At 41.3% G+C, this 23,711-nt stretch overlaps 1 protein-coding gene across 1 annotated transcript in view; it reads right to left on the bottom strand.

Annotated features, from left to right (window-relative positions):
* The window catches only part of agmo (alkylglycerol monooxygenase), a 41,090-nt gene that overhangs the window by 6,239 nt on the left and 11,140 nt on the right, over positions 1-23,711 (bottom strand). Inside the window, exons 4-12 of the mRNA XM_028426479.1 lie at positions 16,048-16,151; positions 15,845-15,940; positions 14,174-14,240; positions 13,908-13,973; positions 13,646-13,725; positions 13,198-13,332; positions 9,901-10,017; positions 5,811-5,893; positions 4,840-4,945 (exon numbers count right to left, since the gene is read on the bottom strand). Coding sequence (XP_028282280.1) covers positions 4,840-4,945; positions 5,811-5,893; positions 9,901-10,017; positions 13,198-13,332; positions 13,646-13,725; positions 13,908-13,973; positions 14,174-14,240; positions 15,845-15,940; positions 16,048-16,151 — 854 coding nt within the window. The remainder of the gene's footprint in view (positions 1-4,839; positions 4,946-5,810; positions 5,894-9,900; positions 10,018-13,197; positions 13,333-13,645; positions 13,726-13,907; positions 13,974-14,173; positions 14,241-15,844; positions 15,941-16,047; positions 16,152-23,711) is intronic.

The following is a 23,711-nucleotide window of genomic DNA, read 5'->3' as shown; positions in this document are numbered from 1 at the left end:
GAGTTCCAGTGAACACCATCCTCCTGGACTTGGATATTTGATCTCTGATTAGTCATGGACATGCAGCTGCTGTCAGCCATTTGTTCCTTTACATATATGAGCCAATAAAAACGTGTGTATCATTGGCTGTAATTCTTGAACGGTTAATGCTACACCTTTGTCAAAACCCTTGAATTAAAGCAGTGAAGTCTCCACTTCATTTCATTTCAAATTCAGTGGTGGTGTAGAGAGGCCAAAAGTCAAAAACCTTAGCATTGTTCTAATATTTATGAACATGACTGTACGTGACCCTCGAGACTATTGCCTTACTGTGTTAGTATTGATCGGTGGGGCTCTAATGCAGTTTCTGTGTGACAGTGGCTACCCAAAATGTTTACAACCTTATATTTGAAGTTTTTCCAAGAAATCCTGGCAGCAAGAGATATTTTCCAGGCAAGATACTACCGTAGCCTGATCTATTGTTAAAAAGGGCCATGAAGAATTTCATTTTACTGCAATATCAGATGTGTGATTGTTAGCCAGTAAGCCAATAAGCATGGCTGAGAGAGATTAATAAACTGAGGGAAGAGTGATGAAAAGCTGCACTGCAATAAAGATAGCTACATTAATAAGCTGAGCCTTCATTCAGCAGGAGTTTGATGTATTTTACAGGAAAAATCTTTGATGACTTATTTATATTTGAACTTTTATCATTGAATTTGTGAGAGAGGGAGAAACAGCCGTTGTCAGGTTCAATCAGGTTCACATGCTGGCTCTGAGGCTGCATCACAAACTGGATGACTGTTGTGTTTCATCCGTGAATTAAAGCACAAATAGGAAGACAAATGTAAAAGAAAGTCAGTGTTGGCTGCAGAACCTAAGCCACAAACCCAAACTAAATACGCAGAGAGAACTCCCAGAGGGCTACTTGATGTTAGATTTCCATAGCTTTACCTGGCAAGCGGTTTGACAACATAAACCAAGCGGTTACTCTTTGACGGGCACGATCCCCTGCACATTGAGTGATAATATTTCACACTGTGTATGCTCGACCACCCCGCTGTTTACTCCAACGGAACAGTCGTACCCAGCGCTTCTCTTTCAAATCCCTCCATTTTCTCCCTGGGAGGAGATTTCCTTTCCTTTCCATTCCTGTGAGCTCTCAGATGATGTCATGCTCACCGAGTTTCCACAGGCCCAAACAAGCCCCTTAACCTCAGCACCGCCTCTTGCCACCACACATTTCTGCTTCATAAAAAGGCTGCTAACCTCTCGCACCTGAGTGGAAACGACGCGCTAAGATAGCGCTGACCTCTCACCGCTCGCGGTCTTATCTGCACAGCTCACTGATGGTGGGAAAGACAGAGAAGTCAGGTGATGCACTGCAGATAAAGCCAGTTTGTGCTAAAGCCTCAGTCTTTGTGTTTGATATGAACTTAATAATATTGTTCTGACCTCTTCTTCTGGCTGCAGAACATTTATCTTTCCCATCCAAGTCTGACAGAAAGGGGCTCTTGAGAGATTGGAAAACAGTATCAGCACAGAGACGGAAAATCTAATGAGTGTTTGAACACAATTTAAATGTTTTTGTTTTATGTATTCTGGAATCAAAGGGATTACAAAGATTTAGATTTGCTTCTCAAGTGTCAAACTGTCATGAGCTAATGTACCACTTCTTAAACTCTTTTATTACAAGGAAACATTTCAGTCATATTGTACAAGAAAAGCAGAATAGACCATATTAAAAGCCTCTCTGCCTTTTTATGATTGTATTTGGGTGATTTTTGCTTCATTTTAGAACTGTAAAAACAGAGCGCAACTGGAAAAAAACAAAAGGACGCCTTTGTGTTTTTGTGCATTTTTTTCCCTTTTCCACTCCAAAACATAAGAAGCCTGGTGGAAGGACACGCTCTCTTTTCCTGAGACAGGTGTATTTTTATGAGCTCCTAAATTACTGTGACTTCACACACTGAGTAATTACTCAGGGATATTCAGTGTCTGCAGCTTGTTTCCCCGTGCCTTCAGGCAAAACCAGAGGCCCACACAGCACACAAGCATGTTATGTCATTACAGACCGAATTACACAAGTACTAGTAGCTGAATGCAGTGCACGAGCTGAGACACACGCAGACAGGGGGGCACCTGATATTACAATTGTCCATTTGGACGTGAGATTAAAAACTAGGTTACAGGTGATGTAATGTGACGGCCACACTCAAGAGATCGTCAATCATTAGCTGATCCTCTTAGCTTCCAATTTATATATCAGGTTTAAATATCAATCCATTCTGATTCAGGCTTCCGACATGTTACATCTACTGTAGTATGACCAGCTTTCAAACAACAACAACAACACCCTGCTGTTCAGCCCCCATACCAAGCTACAAGTACGTGTAGTTCCAGCAGAAAAAAAACACTTGCTTGGTGACACACGGTTATATTTATGTATATATTGTGTATATTAAGACAGTTATGCATTATTAAGGGTGAAATGAAGCCAGCGTGGAAGTATCACAAACAGCCTGGCGCAGAAATTGTTTCAGGCTCCTTTGACAATTATAGCAACTTTACATGGGGGGGGGGGGGGGGGGGGGGGGGTGCATAAAAGCTTTGAGTGACAGGCAGTTGCCAACTGACATTGCAAGGTTATTCCTCGTCCACCTCAACTTCACTCATGCAGTAGGCAGTTTCAAACACTGCCGACATGGGGACAGTCTGTGGGTGTGACTGCTTTGAGTGACGGGTACCTCAGATGTTCAGCCTGCTGGTTCCACTAAGGCTCCACCTCTTTGCCCATACCTGGATTAGCCAAGGAGCTTAAAAACTGCTGTTCAAAACAAGTTTTCACACAGAATGATGTGGTCCAATAAGAACTCCATCAATGGACCCAAACACCAGTTTGCTTTTTAGCTGCAAAATGTCCCATTAGCACACATACACACAGACATAGTGCTCTTTGCTCAAACACACATACATGCACACACACAGACGGTCACCAGGCTTGTCTCGTCTGAAGCGGCGAGGCCTTCATGTGAGTCGCGCAGACGTGGGTTTGGGCGGCTGGGAGCAGCCCTGGTTTACAGGTCAAGCCTGCAGCTTTACAAGGGAAATCTCCAGAGCCACTATAAATACCACTGTGAGCTTTAAGGGTGCAGTATATCACACCACTGGTTTTGAAGGACCACAAACCGACCTAGTTTTTGTAGTTTTTTTTCTCTCGTACAGTGAGCCTGAATACAATTAAATGTGAATTTCCCTTCTCCATCTCGAGTGACTGTTAATTGATTGGCCCAACTTCAAAACATGCCCCTCCCTGTGCAACAAAGAGCTGCTCCCCTCACGCGTCAGACCCATATATCATTAATGTACCTTAAAGTTTGGGGGCGGTTCCACCATTTCCCCCCCTTTGCTGTAGCTATGAACAAAGGGCATGAATATGTCAGGGACCATTTCGAATAAATTGGAAGGATTTTCAATGAGCCCCACCTGCGAGCAAGACGTTTATTCAGCTCAACCTGCCGTACTGCAGCTTGAAATGAGGCCTAATGATTTGCTTAAGGAAACGGCTGCATAAAACCTACAGTGCTGTCACAGCGACACAGCCGTGGAGCACGTGCAGCATAAATCAAAGGTTTTTTTTTCTTTTTCTAAACGAGTCTTTAAAAAATTAGGATTCATTCAGTTTTACTTTATTTTATGGTGAGAAACAGAATTGGTGGGAACGGCTCAGGTTGTCATTTGAACACCTGAGCGGCACAGATGTGGAGTCAGAGGACATAAAAGCAGCGATTGCAAACCTCACGTGCAAATCTCATCAGCCAGAGCCTAGTTAGCAGCAGACGACACTAATTGGTTCCAGAAGTGTTGCTCTTATTCGCGCTGGCTCAGATGCCACAAGCAAGCGAGTGCAGGCAAGAGCAAGAGCAAGAGAGAAAGAAAGAAAGAAAGAGGCTGGAGAGGAGGGAGGGCAAGTAATGAGAGGTCAGCCGCCATCTACAGTTGTGCTGCCAGAGCCAGAAAGGCACGCCAATTTTATGGTCAATTGGGCGAAGCATCTGGACTCATAGATCACAGGGCTGTAGGGCTGGACTTAGCACCCAGCTCACACACATTTCACACACATGAAACAGACCACACAATCACAGGCAAACAGGCGACACACACATGAGGGGAAAGAGAACTTTTTCGTTTTTTTCCTGTCAATGATTTTATAACCTGACGATTTATCAGGCATGACATGAACATTCTTTCTTTCTATTTTTTGTTTTCACAGTTACAAACATCTCGATTTATGATGCAGACTCAAAAGCTGAGTGTGTGGCCACAAAACAAACAGTAATTAGGCTGCACACATATTTAGGCATTGATTCCCTTCAATCTACATGCTAACAGCAAGCTAATTAGGTGTTGTGGGCTGACGTTATGTTATTTGGGTCTACAGTGTTGCACATAGTGTGGTTCCTTGGTTAACGCTAAGCTATGCTTTAATAGAAGGGAGGATGCCAAATGCTGCGTCTGAGGCATCATATTACCGCACAGTGAAAAATCTTATAAAGGATATTTGATAATACTAAATAATCATTCCAGAAATACACTACATATATTTTTTGTCAAAATGATATCGGCAGATGTCCAGCACACGGTGAACAGAAAAAGGAAACATGATTTACAATTACAGGGAGCACTACCAGCTTACCAGTCACTTACATGGTACTTGAGGTATATAGTGTATTAAATATAAACAAATAATATAATAATAAATGTGCCAAATTAGCCACAGCTGCAGAAATTGAGGAAATTGTCTATAAAGCTAATGTACTTAGTTTAAATGATATTTTAATGCACTGCATCTTGTCTTACCTCTGTGGGCACGGCCAGTGAAGGCAGGAAGGGCTTCATGAAGCTGTACCTCTGCATTGTCACCATGACAACACAGCGAGCCATCTCCAAGACAGCAGCCTCTGGCCTAAACAAGGATATATCAGTCAAGAACTGAACGCTGAGGTGCAATCCTATTTATTTTGAGAGCTGATAGAGCTCACATGAGCCCTGACATCAATAAGGAAAGTCTTTTTAATATATAATGTATAATCCAATACTAACATTCTGGTCACCTGAGTTTAATATTACTGTGGGAACTGATACTTTACATGCTTATCCAGTGGAGTTCAGTTACCAAGAGACATTACCCATCAATCCCCAGGAGCATGAATCCTAATGACCTGGCCTCTGACGCCACGATCACACAACTCACTGACTCAAGCTGGAAAAAGTCAATCAATTACTCTTCTGTACCCTAAACTAATAATTTAAACTTACAATGAATGCAGTCATTTAAAGTTCAAGTAAAGTTTTAAAGTTCTCAGTGCAGCTGGTAAAACATAAAAAACATAAGATGGCTGAGCAGTAAACTACATGCAGCATGACCCAAAAACTATTTCGATCGATGTGAATTTGCAGCTATTAGTAGGACTAATAGGACATGAGCAAGCAGTGAGGAAACCCACCGACATCTGAGACTTGTAGCTGTTCTGTATTGAGGTATGGACTAAAACAATCCTCCGAGCTGTTGTGGAAAACTGATCAGCAGTTAATGGAAAAAATGTAGTTGTGGTTTCTGCTGCACAATGGCTCCACAACAGATACTGAAAACAAAGGTTTGTTTACTTTTGACACTCTAAGATACAGAACATTTGTTCAAACTTTAAAGCTGGCTAATCAGACCTGTCACTTGCTTCTGTCTAAGCCTGGTCGCTGCAAACATTTTTTCTCTTTTCTTTAAAAACCCTAAACCTTTAAAATGTGTCCATGAACAAAGGTGAGTACTGCACCTCTGGTCGATGATGAAGCCCAGGGAGGTGAGGGTAAGCAGAATGTAGACAGTCATACCCAGAATAGTTAACTGGGACAGCATCTAGGATAGAAACAAATTTGCATGCCAAGAGAAATGTGGTTAGGAAAAAATACATTAGAATTAAAACCGTAAATCAATATCATGGCTGGTCAAGTTACAATCACAGGGGACCTGACTGGGAGAGCAGTCATAAACCACACGGCTGTTCGACTGTTTACTCTGTGATGCCAACCAAAACATGTCTGACCTTCAGAATAAAGTGTACTGGCATACACAAGCAGTGCGCTGCAGCAAAACGCACTCTGCCTCTTTACACTGACATGCCTAGTTTACATGGACGCTCTAATCATCCCAGATGGGTCTTGACAGGAGACTTGACCACAGTTAAGGAGACGGCAGTCTGAATCCCAGAAAAAGAGCCAAAACAACCCAAATTGGAACAGAAATCCCATGCAGATTCCCTCATAGACACAAAGTACAGGACGTGATGTTCGGTCTAATTTGTGTTCTCTAACCTACGGCCTTGGCTATGGGCTGCAGCTGGAAGCCCGGTGTCTCCTGAGGATGCTCTGTGCTGTCAGCTTCGGTTTATATTTCTCTGACACTTAATACATAGCCTAGCAGCCAACTCTCACTGACGGCTCCCATACTGTATATACCCAGAAGGCCATATATAGTCAACATAAAATCAACCCATCAAAAGGATGCAACAAAGCTGTATTTCTTTATGTTTATCCAAGAGCAACAATCCATAAGCTTCCATAAGAGGTGCATTATCTGAGTATGGGAACACAGAGGGATGACACAGTTAGATTTTCCATAAATCCATGAGTTACTGTATCTGTGCTTAACAACCGAGAGAAATCACAGGACAGCCCTGTTCAGGTCACATGATCTTTGACTATCTATGATGGACACATTACATATGTCACCTTACAGGAATAAAAGGATGTTTTTATAGCTTCTTGCTCATTTTTAATGTGATTAAGTGTAAACCTGCAGCAAAGTTAAAATCTGGTGTTAGTGCTGTTCAGTGAGTAGAGGATTAATTGTGTTATTCTTCCTGAAGCAGACTAACTCATTACTCAGCTATTATTATGACATCCATAATAAATATAAGGAAATGCAGCCTTACATATGAAACATTACTTCACAAAGTCACAATCATAATAAGGGACAAGTAGCTAAAAGTCTGCTTGATTAATCACCCACTGTTATTGTTATGAATGGACACATTTAAAGTAAATAAAACACTTCTACTGCAATGCATCTCACTTACAGTGAAGATTATTTTATTACTTTAAATAATGCTAACAAAATTGTTTTAATGGTATATTTGCTCATAACAATGTAAATGGTCCCTCCTCTATAGCCTGAGTGGGCCTGCAGCTCTGCAGGAAGCATGCAACACTATCACTGCTCAATATTAGCCGGCAGCTACCTCTGAGGTGACACAATGTTGCTTGTTAGTATTTGACAGGATCTTGTCTAAGAAAACAATGTGGCAGCATAGATAAATGTGTATGTGTGACTGGGCTTATTTGATGTTGGGCTGTGTTTGTAAGGTCGTCTACACCTCAGCTTAAGTTCACTAACCAAGTTATATAATATGTAAGGTTTTTTGTTATTGTAACTGTTTTGAAATATTTGAATACGTACATAAAACAGAGGTTCTTCATTCTACCCTGTATAAAACTACCTGACTGCGAGTCACATGTTCCTACTTAAATGATAATCAGCCTGCCTTTTGGACGGAGATAGTTTGCAGCTAATAGCTAACCAGTTCAAACTAGTTCATCATGATTGAAGAGCATTACAAAACAACACCTTCACTCTTCATCCTCATCCTCCAATCGGAACCCCATCAGTCCAGCTGCAAGAGTCCTCTCTGTCGGCCGCAGCATGCAGCTGGAGTGAGGTAGAGTGAGGTAGGAGATCTTAAAAACCCAGTAAGAACCAGCAAGATTTTGTGTGCCAAGGACTTAGCATTCACACGCATCCAGTGCACATATTTCTCTGGTGCGCGCAGAGCAGGATGGGAGCGACAAGGCAGTAATTCCAGACAGAGTCCGCCAGGATGAGTGGATGATGTTTTTAGCATCTTATCTCTTCCACAGATTATTAATATTTTTCGTTTTGTTGCGAAACTGTCTAACTAATCGGCTGCTTTTGGAGTGTAAAGAGAAGTTACGCTAATTTAACAAAAAAATGCATCTGAATAAAATCTCCTATGTCCTATGTGAACAGCACTTATGCCTCCAGGCGGTCAGATTGTGGTATCAACCCAAGCTGGGTTTGCGCCCCATGTCATATCATTACTTTTTTACTAGCTGTTTGATCCGGTTTAGAAATCAAAAGTACTTGGATTAGTTTGGGTAAAGCTCATATTTGGGTTAAAACTACAATGGCTGACAGACCTTAACACACTAAAACTCTTTACCACTTTGACAACACATGTGCTAAAAACACAACCCTGAAAATGTAAGGATCTAAGGGACCAAGTGCACCAGAAGTCAAGGCAAATGTTTCAGTGCATTTTCAACAGCTCTCATCATTAACAGACTTTTATAGCTTAGAGCAGCAAATGACAAGTGTGTCCCGCTGAACATTTCCTTATGAGTAGTTGCAGCAACTTCCTGACCACAGGAGGGTGCATAGCTGTGTAAACCCCACGTAAAACTGCATCATCATAAAAACAACCTTTTTGGGCAAGATCAGGCTAAAAAAATGTTCTTAGAAAAAGCTCAAGATTATTTTAATATGACTTGATGCTTCAATCACATGTCAGACATGATTCACACAGAAGCACAGTAGCTAGATGTTAGCTCACTGCTAACTCACAGAAATAGACATTTTGTGCTTTTAGGGCACTAAAGTTGCACTTTTACACCCTCAGGTGAGATCCAACATGATTAATGTCCACATATCATGTCAGATGTTTAGGCTTTATGTTGCTCCGTAGTGCTTTAAATCTTAACTCACACTATAGAAGGTAGCAGACATGAAAACACTAATGGAGACTTGGGCTGAGATAAAAAGACTTGTCACGCTCAACGTCCCTCGTTGCCTCTAATAATAACTGTTTAGCAAACCTATAATGATACATGCATGATGATGTAATTGAAGAGTGGCTTCACTTGTTTGAAATAACCGTGTTTTTATGGCTTCGAATTAGCGCAAAAGACCATAAATTGTCGTGCAGCGTATCATCAATTGTCAAGCTAAATAAGCGGCTAGTGAACATGTGGGTATAAATACATAACAGTGACATGATTTATTGTTGACCAGAGTGCTCACTTTGTTATTTTCCCTCCAAGTCCTGATTGCTGCATCCTGAAGGCTATTTGGGTTGGGAAATGGTTGACTCGACAATTAAGGCGTTTGTGTTCACTGCTGGACCACCAGCTGGTGTTTCATTTGCCAAGAGGGAGGGGAACCCTTGGCGCTCTGCTAGGGGAGGTGTGCATGTGTGTGTGTGTGTGTGTTTGAGAGTGAGAGAGAAAGGGGACCACAACTGAAAGAGCCCCATGGAGGTAGCGATCAGGCCATTTTATTTGTGAGTTTGAAGAGGCTGGGTGTGACAGCACTTTTTGGCTAACCAAAACTATGCTTAGGGAGAAACGCCTTCCAAAGATAACTGCTGAGGAGACCTGCTTCTTTTTTCTTTTCTTTTTTTTTTTCCTGACGGAGGAGGAAGGGGGTCTTTTGGCTTGTCGAGTGGAAAATAATAGACAAAGGTTGTTCTAAAGGGGAATGTCGATCAGTCATTCTGTCATGATGTTAGACAGAGCTAGTCTTTTCTGCTGGCTAAGTAGAGGACTCTCTCTCCGCCCCAGACCAGCCACAACAAACTGCATAATTAGATGAAATGATGTTGGCAAACAAACAACTCTGGCAGCCTTAAATTAAGAGCTCCAGACCATCATGTCATACTTTATATGAGAGATTACAGTAGCCTAAACATATCACATGTCAGTCCAGTAAAAGGTCGCCTAAAAGCCTTTAATACATTTGACAGCTCTGACTGAATAAACCTTTAAAAAACTATTTCATAATGTGATACATACCATCTTGTTTTCAAACAACTCATGGTAGGTCCTCAGCACCAGCAGGAAATGTATGACCACATAAACTTGTAAAGGCAGCGACCAACTGGGATGGTGAGGCACTTCCTTTCCAGTAACCTGCACATGGAAAATAAACATGTTTAATTCCCCAAACCCTCGTTTTTTTTTCTAAGTAGAGCAATTTTCTGGACAAATTCTCACATCAGCCTGCACTTATATAACAGCAATTCATTCATGTTACATGTTCAGTGCAGTTGGAGCTGGGTGCTATTAAAACAGTTTATTTTCAGATGTGCATTTCAGCATGTTACACTCAAAGGTATTCACGCACAGCAGACTCATGATGGTGCATCAGTGAATAAACGAACAATTTACTTCACCCATCATCTATCAGCCCAGTCCAACCAATGAGTCACTAAAGAGGAAACACGACATTTTATTCACTAAAAGTTAGCAGAGTCAGCAGATGGTTTTTGCCGCCTTGTTGGAAAATATAAGATAAAAGGCTAACTTCTGGCTGTCATCACACCTAAAGTCTCTCAATAACTGTTGCTGATTGGTTGGACCTGCCTCACGACAAGACTGGCAAGGCTCAGAAATCTCAAAAGAATCTTTGGAAATATATGCATGCATCAATATTCATACACAACAGATTGCCAGATTTAACATAGAGTCTTTAGAGAATTAGAAACATCTTTCTTAGATTAGAAATATCTTTGTATCACAGGTTAACCTCGGCCAATCAGATCACCACAAAACCTGAAAAATGGTAGCAACTGCCAGCAGTTTCTCAGGTTATGCTGACTGGTGCAGACTGTATATTGTAAATAAAGACGGACAAATAGTTTGTTACATTTCAACTTCAGGATTGGCTGTGGGAGCCCTTTGAATATGAGCAAAGCAATCAGAATAATGTACATAAACCTAAAGGTTAATGTACCCTAGATATATATTTAAAGAAAACTATTATCACTTCTATGTACGTCATTCTTTTTCACATATTTTCCACCTTCTGCTCACCAGAGCAAAGGAATTTGAATACAACATTACCAAACACACTAGTCTTATTTATAAAGATTACATCATTCTACCTTGTGTGTCATGTATGTTTGATATCAACCTGGAGTCACTTGGTGTAGTTTTCAACAAGTTCAAGACATGTCTCCTGAGGAATCCAAGCCCATCCTCCAGATTTCCTGGCATGGACCTTGGTCTTTAGAATGCTCCACAGATTTCCAATACGAGGTCAGAGCTTTGTGCAGGCCAGTCACTGATTGTCACTTGCGTTTGCTTTTTCACTTGAAAATACTTATACTTACTATACTATACTTAATACTAGGCCATTTCCATGTTAGGGAGGAAAACAACACACAAGACCCTGTTCTGCTGCCAAATGCTTTGGGTTTTCTTTTGAAATATTTAGATAGCCTTCTTCATGGTTCCTTTCTGCCCTGATGAGAGTCCCAGTTCAAGACACAGAATGTTGGACTGTTGGAACCATGTTCTTTGGCTTATACACCTCGTGTACTGCTAGATTCCAGTCCTCACTTTTAAGTGCAAATCAAATGTTTATGTCACTTGGTTAAAGTTTAGACCACATAGTGTAGTATAGTTTGGGCAGCAGTGGCACAGTGGTAGAGCAGGGTTGTCCAATAACCGGAAGGTTGGTGGTTCGATCCCAACTCCTCCAAGTCATTGTTGTGTTTCCCTTGGGAAAGACACTTTACCCCCACTGCCTCCAGTGTACTCACTGGTGTGGTGCGCCTTGCTGGTCATTGTATGACACTCTTGGCTGCTTGGCAGCAGCCATAAACAATTTCCCTCTGGGATTATTAAAGTATCTAAAACAAATAAAAATAACATTGTATGACAGTGATCTAGTCTAAACAAACAGGGCAGTAATTAAGGCTTTTTTAAGGAAAAATATATGGTAAATAAAAGTGTTCAAACTTATTTGCTCTACCAAAAAAATAATAATAACATTTTCAACATAATAACACTATAATCCAGCTGTTTGGCATGGCGATAGTTAACTGCATGTGAGGAGCATCATAGTGCAGCCAATCAAATCCTGAGACAAAAGGATTTATGACACATCACATTATATCACAGAAGCCACATCTCCTCTTCCAAATGGCCACCATTGTTTTTTTGGCCAATATATACATGCATCATTTCCTGCGAATCCCTTGTGCGTGGGTATGCATGACAGAGTGTACTCTGCCAGTAACAATAAAAACGACTACACATGAAAACACAGCCTGTGACTGCTGCTGGAATAAAAGATGTTTATGACATGCTGAGGATTATGACTTTAACAAAAAAGCAGCATGAAGGCGAGGGGGGTGGTTTGAAGACACAAGACAGGTCAGTCAGTGGGCCTTTAAATCTTGTGAGCACGATGTGTTCAGGCCAAAAACAGGTTCTAATTTGTCTTTTGGTTCTTTCTTCAAAAACCTCTTGTTACTCCTTCAGGCTGAATTTCAAGCTTGTTGTGTTCCATTTCACAAAGTCATCCAGGATTTATTGGCTGTAGATGTTTCCTCCAAACACTGAGGAATATATGAGTCCTTCTGTAAGACTCCCTGAGTCATTTGACCTGTTTTTGTCTGCCTTTGTGTCCAATATGATAACTAATTAGGCCTGAGGGCTTTTTTATTGGAACTGTAACCTCTCATGGGAAAACAAATATTGGCCAATCACAGATGCCTGTTCTCATTTAGGGGGTTTTCCACAATTCTGAGCAACCTAACCACCACATGTGGGTTCTCCCCGACCCTGTAGGTATTCCAGCCCGCTGCTCTGCTTATTGTCAAAAAGCTGAAACGCGTTCAGCTGCCCTCTCTTTCAGATATCAACAAGCAGCCGCCTACATGAAGCCTTTTAAGATATTTCAGTTAAATTCCAGCTTGGTCCGTGTGTAAGGTTTAAAAAGGCTCATTTAATTGTGAAGTCAAAAGGGGAGTTTTTTTTTTAAGTGTGAAGCACGAGGGAAACTAAATATGTGACACCATCAGCGCTATTTCAAAGCTAACCACCGGATCATTTGGCTGGAGCCTGTTTCTTTCTGCACACACATTTACACTCAACTGCATGTGGGTTTTTTTTATTCCTCCGTTTAAAGACAGTGAAACTCAACTCTTATTGTGTTGCCTCTACAAAGGCTTTTGCAGTCTCTATTTGATGTGGCAGTTCCTTGTAAAAGCTGCAGAATGGATGAATCCTTCAATAAGGAATGCTCTGACTCATTTTGTTTTGTGTAATTAAGACTGAGGACTTTTTTTTTTATATACAAACCTTCGGATTGTCAACGTGGTCGCCCAGCCGACCTTTACCGGGTTTCCAGCTTGGACCATTGAGGAAAGTCAATAATTTGTGGCTGATAGTTTTGTAAGTTTTGGACTTTTGCCACAAATGAAAATAGTAATGCAACTAAAAGAAAGAGAGAGAGAGAGAAACACATATCAGACATCGATATACAAACACATGAATGCTAACAAAGCTGTGATGTGAGCACTTCCATTGCTTATGCTGCCAATGGTGCCAATGAGGGCAGCAAATATAATCCTAACATCCACCTGGCATTTCATTTTATTGGCTTCTTTCAGCTCAGCTGGGCAGTTTGTTTGTATTGAAGTAATAATGTTATGGTTACAAAATGGACATTCAGCCAGAGAGAGAAATATGAGCTCACACAGCTAGACCGGTGGTAGCCACAACAACGAGACGAGGAGGTGAAACTAACCTGCACGTAGAGGATTTCAAATGTTTTGATAGGGAAAACCAAGCCATACACCACTTTATCAGACTCAGCAGCAAAAGTATCTGAGGAGGACAACAACAGATACATCAACACAATGTTCATACATTATTCTTGGAGAGAGCAAATGCAGGAACTTCACATGTTAAGTGACTCATATACTTTATCCTGTCACATATGAGGATTGGAAAAAACTGATACTCAATCAAACATTGCTAAAAGTCTTAAAAAAAAAAACCTTTCCTACCGAATAATCTGTCCCAAATGATCAGAATTCCTCCATAGTTCTTGTCAATGCAATAAAGGTTTCTCCCTGTGGAAGAGAGCAGTTTATTAGGCTACTACAGGAATTATATAAACTTTTCTTTCATCTCATTTGTTTTCCAGATCAATTGGTACATCAGCTCAGTCAGAATGAATCTGATCAGATAAAAGACACAAGTGAACTTTAATCTTGAAGTCTTTGTTATAAACAGCAGATTTTCATGCATAATAATAATAAACTCATCTCACCGTGGTGAACTCTGTGATGTTTTGGGGTGTTGAAGACCCACTCCAGAGGTCCGAGGTCTTTGATCAACTGAAAGAGTTTATTCTTTGTGAGTAAATATAGTTTAGAATGTATTTTTGGTTGTGTCATTTTAACCTTTACAAAATAAAACAATGCAATGTAAAAAGTATACACAAGATAACTAGATTGATGACTGATATTTAACCCTGTGGTGGAGATTTGAATGACAAATGCAGCCACCAGTGGAAAAAAGACAAAGTACCCCATGAAATGCTGCTGATAACAGTCAGACCCATTAACACTCACATACACAACCCATGTACATGATGTCTTAACAGTCACTGAATGCACCATGAGTACATTTTGTACAAATTAATCTTTTTTTTTCTTGGCACACATGAAACATCAGCAAGTGATTATGGATTCCTGAGTTCACACAAACCAAAATTCACAACATGAACAAAAGGTCATCCTTCTCTTTTTGTTGCAAAGAAAAAACAAAGATATTTTGATGGTTTAACGTCAGTATAACAGACCACTCAGTCTGCAGAAATGTGTTTCTCGGTGATTCATTATTTCCATGTAACGTCTGCGTCTGGCAGCCGAGCGTGAGAGTTTTATCTTCAATGAAAGGGGGTCTCCACCACTTCACTCCAGCTCTGAAGCTATAGCGAGTGTGCCAGTAAATTACATGACATCAAAAAAAGAGAAAAGCCTATAAAGGAGGCATAAATTACATCCCCTCAGAAAATTGTGACTATTACGACTGTTTTCACTAATAGTGCTCTAAAGATGGAAGGCGTTCCAAATCCATTCATTCCCTCTAACGATCGCAGGGATTGTAAAAGTGATACTCGCAGTCACTTTAAAGGCAGACAGAGCAGTCTTGCTCCTGTTTGGAATATTTCATAAAATCTCATTATTTTTTATTGAATGCAGGTTCCACTGTAGCACACAAAGGCTGGATTTAACAGACGGATTAGTGCAAGAACAGAGAGAAAGATTACAGAGTTATATTAACTCTATAGAACAACAGAGGACATTTACACAGAGCTAGTGCTGCATGCAGATTGATTATATTTGATTTCTGGGCCTTGAGCTATTTTTGGAAATTTTTCATTATTAGTCAGTGTGGACAATATAAAGTTCTGCACCTCTGTGGAAGCTAAGAGAATCATAGCATACAACCCATTCACTCACTCTGTGAAAGCTTGCAGATCAGCCAACTGCTCCCAGCACTTTGGACTGCTGGTCACCAACAATTCAATGATGCATAGTTTCACTGTTTTTTTAGTGAAAAAACATTATTTTCACCATTGTTTTAAGTAAGCATCAATTTCAGCTTAGATTTTTTAATGGGAACGTATCACACATGGTGCATTCAAGTACTACTAGAAGGTTTAAGGAGCCCTCAGTCAACATTTAATTGACATTTAATTTAGGCACCTTTTTAAAACAAATAATATTAATGCTTCAATGGCAGGGTTGTCTGTGGCACAGGCCAGGCGATGGGTCCCTGGGCAAGACACTTCACTGCTGTGTGCTTGTGTGAGTAAAACGATAAATGTGAAGCAGTGCGAAGTTCTCCGAGTACCTTTGAGTAGGTACAAAGGAGAACTCCTGTGATTGGAAAAGAATAGTAACTGCGACATAAAGCCTCTTCAGTAGTTTACCTCTGTGTGTATCCAGAACTGATACAGCAGGTTTAATTGTATGTGAACAGCAAAGACGGATGGAGGCACAGCCAGAGCCATGGGCAGGTAGAAAATCTGCAGAAGAGAGAAATCATTGCCTGAAACAGCATGATGGCTTACTTGTTTGTCAGGTTCATGAATAACAAGGTGTGCTTCCTTGAAGATAATGAGTGACATTTTACCCATGAGGCGAGCTGCTGGGTGAGGGACTGTCTAAGGGCCGTGGTGAGGTTGTAATACTCTGAGCTGTGGTGAACCTGATGAGCAGCCCAAAGGATGGCCACCTCTGGACAAAACACATACACACATTTAGCCAACATAACGTCATTCACTTCCTCATGATTGTTGAAGAGCTGATAGCAGTCATGCAACTTCCTCCACAGGCCGCACACACCCGACAAGTGATTTACATCCACAATCAGCCCTGAAATGAGTAACTAGACACTTTCATTTGTCCACTCCTGACCAGCCGTGATGAAAACTTGTGGCTTTAGACTTGCTGGCCATTAGAGGGGGGATTTCAGGCTGTTATGACTATGAGGGTATATTGGGCTGCAGCTGGTTAGCGTCCAGCCTGATGTCCCAGTGCTCCAGTTTACATTCCTCTGCTGTGTTGTGATACTTGCTACATTAATATCTGTGTTACACTTCATTTTAAGATCCAAAGGGAACATGCTTGTTAAGTTTCACTGGATCTCCAGCCTGTTTCCGGACCACCACGTCTGGACTTTTTTGGCACCTCCCTTCTTTTGGCTTCTGCTGCCGCACAAGAGAACAGTAACCTTCAAATATTACACAACCACAAAGCCCTATAAGCAGTAGACTATGTATAGTAATGTGGGATGCATAGTAAAGGGATGAGTGACTGTGGTCACCATTGGGTGTTTAAAAAGTGTAATTGTCATGGTTAGAATCACACATGAACCATAAACTATTTTCTATTTTCAAACTATTGAGTTTGTGGAATGGTAGCACCTATACCAGCCAAACAATGAGGGCATGAATGCCAACCTTAAAGTGGGAGCTGTGACCACCATCTCGTCCGAGTCTACCTAAACTCCTGCTTAAAACTAAATACAGGCAAAGAGGTGGAGAGCAAGTGGAGCTGTGGTGGGCAGTCACAGAAGCAGGAGCTGGCAATTAATTAGATTTACACTACAACTACAACCAACAACACCAACAACAATAATATCAATGTTGTCATTGAAAAGGAACTTATTAAGAGAGACCACAACAGTCTTTGTGGCTGGCCGCAAACATACCTATTTCTGCTGTAAAGTTCATTTTAACATGGAGGCATATGGGAATTCAGTAACTTTTGGAACCTTTGCTAGAGGCTGTGATGTGAACTGCAGCTTTTGACACTTCCACATGGGCTTCATTTCTAAGCTTGGGAGGTTCCTGCTTGGTGAATTTAGTACTACAAACTATTCAGCTAGTGTTTTCAAAAGCACCAGGCAGGTAACTATGACGTAATGCAAATTGGACGATAGTATTTTCTTTTTCATTTTGGGAAGATGTATCAACAGAAATAGGAAACAAATTACCGTGTAGCTTGTACAGACATGAAAAGCAGTTTTATGTTCTTGTCTAACATCAAATGCAGTATTGTATTGTATTTAAAGATTGCACATACATGTAATAGTTTCCTGCTGTGGGATTACTCCCTTCTATTCTCCAACAATCATTCTAACATAAAACTCCTTTCTCACTTGATAATAAACTTGTGAATTGTATTAAGGTCAGCAGTTGTAAAGCCTGATGGGCCACAGGTTCGCTGCACCTGAACAAACACTGCAGAGAAGTGAAGCTGTGTGCCGTAAGAGCAGAGCAGCACCACAAAGTTTGCGGATACGTTTTAAAAAGTGAAAATTCCTCGAGTGTTTGTTAAACCCCGAGTGAAAACTACCGCTCCTGAGCAATACTCCACACCTCGCTTATTTCACGGGGTTATTGCTGGATTTCAGCAGGTGTGAGAGAATAAATGTCACACAGAATGTTTTTAGAAGTGTCACATGCAGTGTTAAATGGTGTTATTTGGAGGGATTCAAAATGGAAGCGACTATACGGTTGGATTTTATTTCAAACTTTATTAGCCCTTTCAGTGCAACTGACATGAGTCTGCAGACATGAGTTGGAGGAGGGGAGGAGGTTGGCTGCATCTACAGCAGTCAACAGAAAAATTATGACGTTCCTTCCGCTCTGAGCCATGGGGGATTCTAAGATGAACTGTCCTGCTAAGAGACATATTCAGAGGATAATCCAGCCTTTGTTTAATTCCAGCAGCCTGACGAGTTTCCCTTTTTTCTTCTTGCTGGAGTCACGCTTGGCAGGGTCCAGGAGTAAGGGCGGCTAAGATTGATGCTTGTTGTCATTGATAGGAAGTTGGAACTGCTAGGCTTCACTGCAAGCTCATGTCCTCATCTCTGGACTCTGCAGGACACTGCATAGTTTGGCAGGGCTTATTCAGGAGGGAAGCCCCGTTAATGGTGAGAACCAATGCCACAGAGCCCACATTCCCAGCAAGAGCAAGAGAAATGCTGAGGACGGCACTTCCATCTGGCCTCCAGTGAGCCTTAGTTCAGGATTTCTCAGGAATAACAAGGATGAGAGCATACTAACCAGGTGATGGACGTTTATAACAGTTTATACCTAATCTTCAGAAAATACCTCCAGCATATTTGTGATTCATACTAAGGATACCTCATACGTGTCATACACATGGTGTGCATGAGTGCAGGTTTATGTATTATTTGCCATAAGTGGACATTCTTCTCTCTTTGAGCATTTTTCTCCTCCTTTTACATTTTTAGCCACTGTGGCCTTACTTTTCCCACAACCACATCACAATCATGGCTAAAGGCAGGGAGAAATCAAATATGTCATGTTCTAGTAACACAGTAACAAAGACATAAATCATCAAACAATAATTGTAAGCTAATGAACAACAATTCAGTTACTCAAACGCAAAAAAAAATCTCCTCATTCACTCTACAAGCAAAAGAATTTTTGTCTTGTGCTGATTTTTTGCAGAATAATTTAGTAACTATTTTGACCTAATTTTTAATTGGGACTTGAAGACAGAGTTAAGCTTAGATTTGACATAATTTTCACTCATGGTGCATTCAAGGACCTTCAAAAATTGTTGCTTTAACAGTTAATTTAAAAACACATACATTTTAAAACCCATCATCAATGTCTTTAATTAGGCCCTCTTCCACTGCTTTCTGCAAAAACCCCTGTGAACAGGGTGATGTAATGTTCTACTTTTTGTAAAGTTAAACTGTTGAATTATATCATGACACATAATCAAGGACTATAAGTCATAATCAGTCATATAACATGACTGAGTTGGACTTTGAAACAGTCTGTTTACATCCTGCTGAGACCAGTCAGGGGCAGTGCTTACATAACCAGTCATATAAATGCAGGAACCAAACTCCTATTGAACTCCATAAATATAGCTCCCATAAAGTGCCAGCGATTGCCAATCTGTATCTTGAATAATGCTGCCATAAAGTGAAAGTATGCCTCAAAAGAAGAAAAATAATCAGCATACGAGGAGCTCCAAACTGACACTCTAACCACTCAGCTTCCAAAATGCTTTTACAGTTACATCAATCAGCTGCCTCAGTCATCACCCTCAACGACAAACTGCTGGCACTAACAAGCAACAGCCCTCATAAGCAGCCCTCTGAGTGGTGGGCTGCCCTGTCGATCACAGGGGTAATGGGCTGTGAACAGCCCTCCAGTGTTTGGATTGGAGGGCTCTTGGATTGGGTGCCAACACAAACAGCAAGCGCAGGACTCGGCGGGATGGTCGGCCAAACTCCCCTCCGTCGCTGCCATACTTCATGCTGTCCACACACCTCAGTCACACACTCTAAACTAAACACACTAACCCTGGTCAGGCCCACTTACAGCTCACACAAACAGGGTGTAAAAACTAGGAATAGAAAGTGACAGGTGAGGCAGCAGAGTTTTTCTTTTGTATCTTACTATATTAGTTAATTACTGTTCCATTGTAATTGATCATATTGTTCTGAAACACTTATTTGTAGTGTTTCCCCTTCAAACTTGGTGATTATGATTTCCTCTATGCTAAGGATAGTAAAAACAAAACATCCCTTTTTGTGCATTGTAACAGTCACCCCTTTACACTGATCATTGGCTGCCAGAGTTGTGTGGGCGAAAGCTTGTGACACACAACGTAACTTTGGACCTTTGGCACCTAGAAATTGGCTCTTGAATGTCAGGGGATAACATTTGCAGTGTTTTGTAGATAAAAGGTTTTTCTAATTTAAACAAAAATCACAAGATTCCACAGTTGGTGATTTTCTTTCATACCCAGCTGTAACAGCCAGTACTTCCTAAGAGACAACCTCCAGGGCTGAGGAATTAAACTCGCTCATATGATTATGACTTAGAATTTTGAATAATGGGTGCAACTGTTTTGAGTAACAGGCTGGTGCCAACTCAGATCATCAGAGCAGATCGTGTTTGGGGTCGTTGTTATGCTAAAATGTCCACTGGTGCCCAAGGCCTAGTTTCTCTGCAGACTGCCTGATGTTGTTTTTGAAAATCCTGATGTATTGCTTGTTTTTCCATGATGCCATTTACTGTGATTAGGATCCCTGGTCCAAAACACCTCCAAAGCATTAAGTTCCCACAAGGTTTGACAGTGGGGATGGTGTTCTTAGGTTTGAAGGCTTCTCCTTTTTTACGCCAAATAAAAGAAACATCATTGTGGCCAAACAATTCAATCTTTGTTTCATCAGACCATAAAACAGAAGTCAAGAAGTGTTCTTCTCCAGATGAGAATTTGCAAAGGCCAAGCAGACTTTTGTGTTCCTTATCTGGTCTGTGTCCACCCATGTGAAGTGTCAAAACTTCAGTTCACGCTGCAACCACTGGGGGCTGGCTCCAAAAGCGAGTCATTTCCCATAGACTCCCATGTTAAAATGGCCAACTTCACATCAGAAATGAACATGTTTACGGCCTGGTACAAAAAACCACTCTGGTCTCAGATGATAGGTTCTCTTCTAGTGTCAGTTGTACGGGGGGTGCATTTTTTACAACTCACTCTTTTTAATTGTTTTCGGACTTAAAATTACACATAATTACGGGCGTTGTCTCTTGAGTGACAGGCGGTTGCCTTAAAACAGCACGAGTTTCCTGCTACGATTGCCCGCCCCCCTTAACTCCGCTCGTGCTCCCCTTCTTTGTCCACATTTGGAGTTTTGGCGGACATGATGCTGCCAACATGGCGGTGGTCAGAGCCTCCCGGAGCCTCCCACCGAGCCTCAAAACGGCTCTTCAGAAACAAAGGGGTGACGTCACGGAAGCTCTGTCTATGTTTTTTCTGTCAATGGTAGTAACCCTTGGAATTTTTTTCAAAAGTAACTTTAAGTCAAAAGTTTGCCTGGGGTATAAATACTTTCCAGCTTGACCGTAAATATTATATATTGCTGAAAAAGAGACGCCATAAACAAATCAATGGATTAACAAAAATGATGTAATCAAAGTCTTATTTCTTCAATTCTTTCCTATAATCTGATCTTAGTTTAACTTCTGTTCAACATTCTGTGTGCTTCTGTGTTCTTTGTTCATTGTTTAATGCTTCTTTGATTTGATTTCAAACTTATTTGGACAGATGAACACATGCTCCGATTGTATGAATGGTATCTCAGTGATACTGATTGTGGAAAAACACTTCTATTTAAAACCTCTCACAACCTGCCTGTCACATGCACACTTTTTGCCCTCAGGAGAGTCTGCAGCCTGCTCTGTCAACACTGCTGACAGAGAGAAGTCAGTTGGTGCACCGAGCGGAGCACACGAGGGCAGCAGACAGCCGGACTGTGGCCTCTGCTGAGCTCAGCGACCCTCCCAAACATCATAACACACTCTGCACTGTTCAAACGCTGAATACACAGGGCCTTGTGGATATTATCACTTTGTGTTGTCTTGGTTCAATCAATCCAGTTTCTCTCTCTTTCAACACATACAGCTGACAGAGAGTATGAGCACAGAGACCCATAGATCACTGTTTATGTTATCTTTCCCTCTCATGAGGCCTTTCACTTGCTCTCTTCTGCTGCTGTGAATGAAACCCCCACATCCTGACCAAACCTACCAACAGAACCAGCAAACCATGCAGGGCCTGGATTTTTTTGTCGGCCCTGCAACCTGCACTGGGCCAGGAACTTGCCGTCAGAGCGAAGATTTATGGAGATCCAGTCGCGCGGGGGCACTCTACCCTGCCCCACAGCCCAGAGGAGCTCTCCTCTTCAAACAATAACATCCATGTCGGCTGCGTCTCCTCGGGGACGGAGGACAGCGGAGGAGTGCTGAGCACATCTGTTTGCCTTAACGACCGCTGCTGTCTACAGGGCTGCATTAGAGGGAGGGTGTGGACACACCAGCAAAGGTTTCACAGGATGAAGAGGTGCTAGCAAAGCAAAAATACATTAAACAGGCTGCTCATTTTAAGACCCAACATACTGAAAACGGCCCCAATCACTGTGGATACACCTCAAAAGGCCTTGAGGTCACCTTAGTTTAGACACACGATTTTTTTTTTTTTTTTTTTTTTTTTTTAAATGTTCATTTTTTGTTTGCTTTTAATTTAAAATAATAATACTAGTGTATATAAAGAATCATATGAGATGGGCAGCAATGGACATCTTGGTGCAGTGGTTAGTGCATGTCAATAAGGGACGCTACATTGAGGTGTGAGGTTAAGAATGACTTTGGTTGTTTGAGCATAAGTCATGTGACTCTTTGCAGGGCTTTAAACTACAGGTAGACAGGAGAAGGATGGGAACATCATTAGCCCTTATGTTTCTATTGCTGTGTAGGATCCACTGAGTTCAAGTAATAAATCAATACCTCTGGACTCTGATTTCAAATCAGATTTGTTTCCCCTTGGCTTAGCCTGTGCTAGTGCTCAGCTAGGTCATGATGGCATTTCGCTCTCTGCCTCTCACCGTCAGATTACTTGTGCTAATCATAGACAAGTGGCTGGAGAGCTGAACACCATCAAGGCCTAGCGAGAGCTAGCACATGCTAAGCCACTGAGAGCTGCTGGCTGGCAATGCGCAGCCATCGCTGGCTTGTGTTCGCTACTGAGTGAATGGAAGTTGAGCGGCGTGTCTAGGCCAAACGGTGTTTCACCACTAGGGGTAACTTCGATTAGCCTGCTAGTCCTCGAAGGCACTTTTAGAAATGAGTGGCATTGTATGCTAAATGATGCTAAAGTAATACTGTAAAATGAAATGTTTTTTTGTCAAGGGTATTTGGGCTCAGAATTATTTAGGAATGATTGTTCTTACTGTTATCAAAGCAATGTTATTCACATGCCAAAGAGTGTGCAGTGACAGTCTGAACTCTGACTCTGTTTTGATCAGCTGGTCATACACGTGGAGTTCCGTACCTGTTGCTGGCCTCAGAGGTAGTTGTAGATGGCCCTCTGATGGACAAACTGAACAACTTCAACACCCACAACATGGTTAAATGATGTTTTCCCCATCATTTTGCTTTTTTAAAAACTTTATATTTATCAGAGCTGATACTGCCAATAGATAGATTGGCAAATAGCTCATATCGGCCGATAAAGTCGGCCTGGCCTGTAATCAGTCGAGCTCTAAAAATCAGTTGATGTTTTGGGTCATATTTATTCAGAAATGAAATTTATATATTCTTATATTTTGAGTTACTGTAAAACTCCTCAGTCCTGCATTTTATGTCATGTTTGTATTGGTTTTCTTGCCTTTACAAAGAGGAAAATAGTGGTGGGTATACTAACAAAACATTTCAGCTTTCAACTACAAATCCATTACTTTGA

Source organism: Parambassis ranga, chromosome 16, assembly GCF_900634625.1.
Source record: "Parambassis ranga chromosome 16, fParRan2.1, whole genome shotgun sequence".
NCBI lineage: Eukaryota > Metazoa > Chordata > Actinopteri > Ambassidae > Parambassis > Parambassis ranga.
Note: the sequence above shows the minus strand (reverse complement) of the source record. Positions and strands in the feature narration are given on the sequence as shown.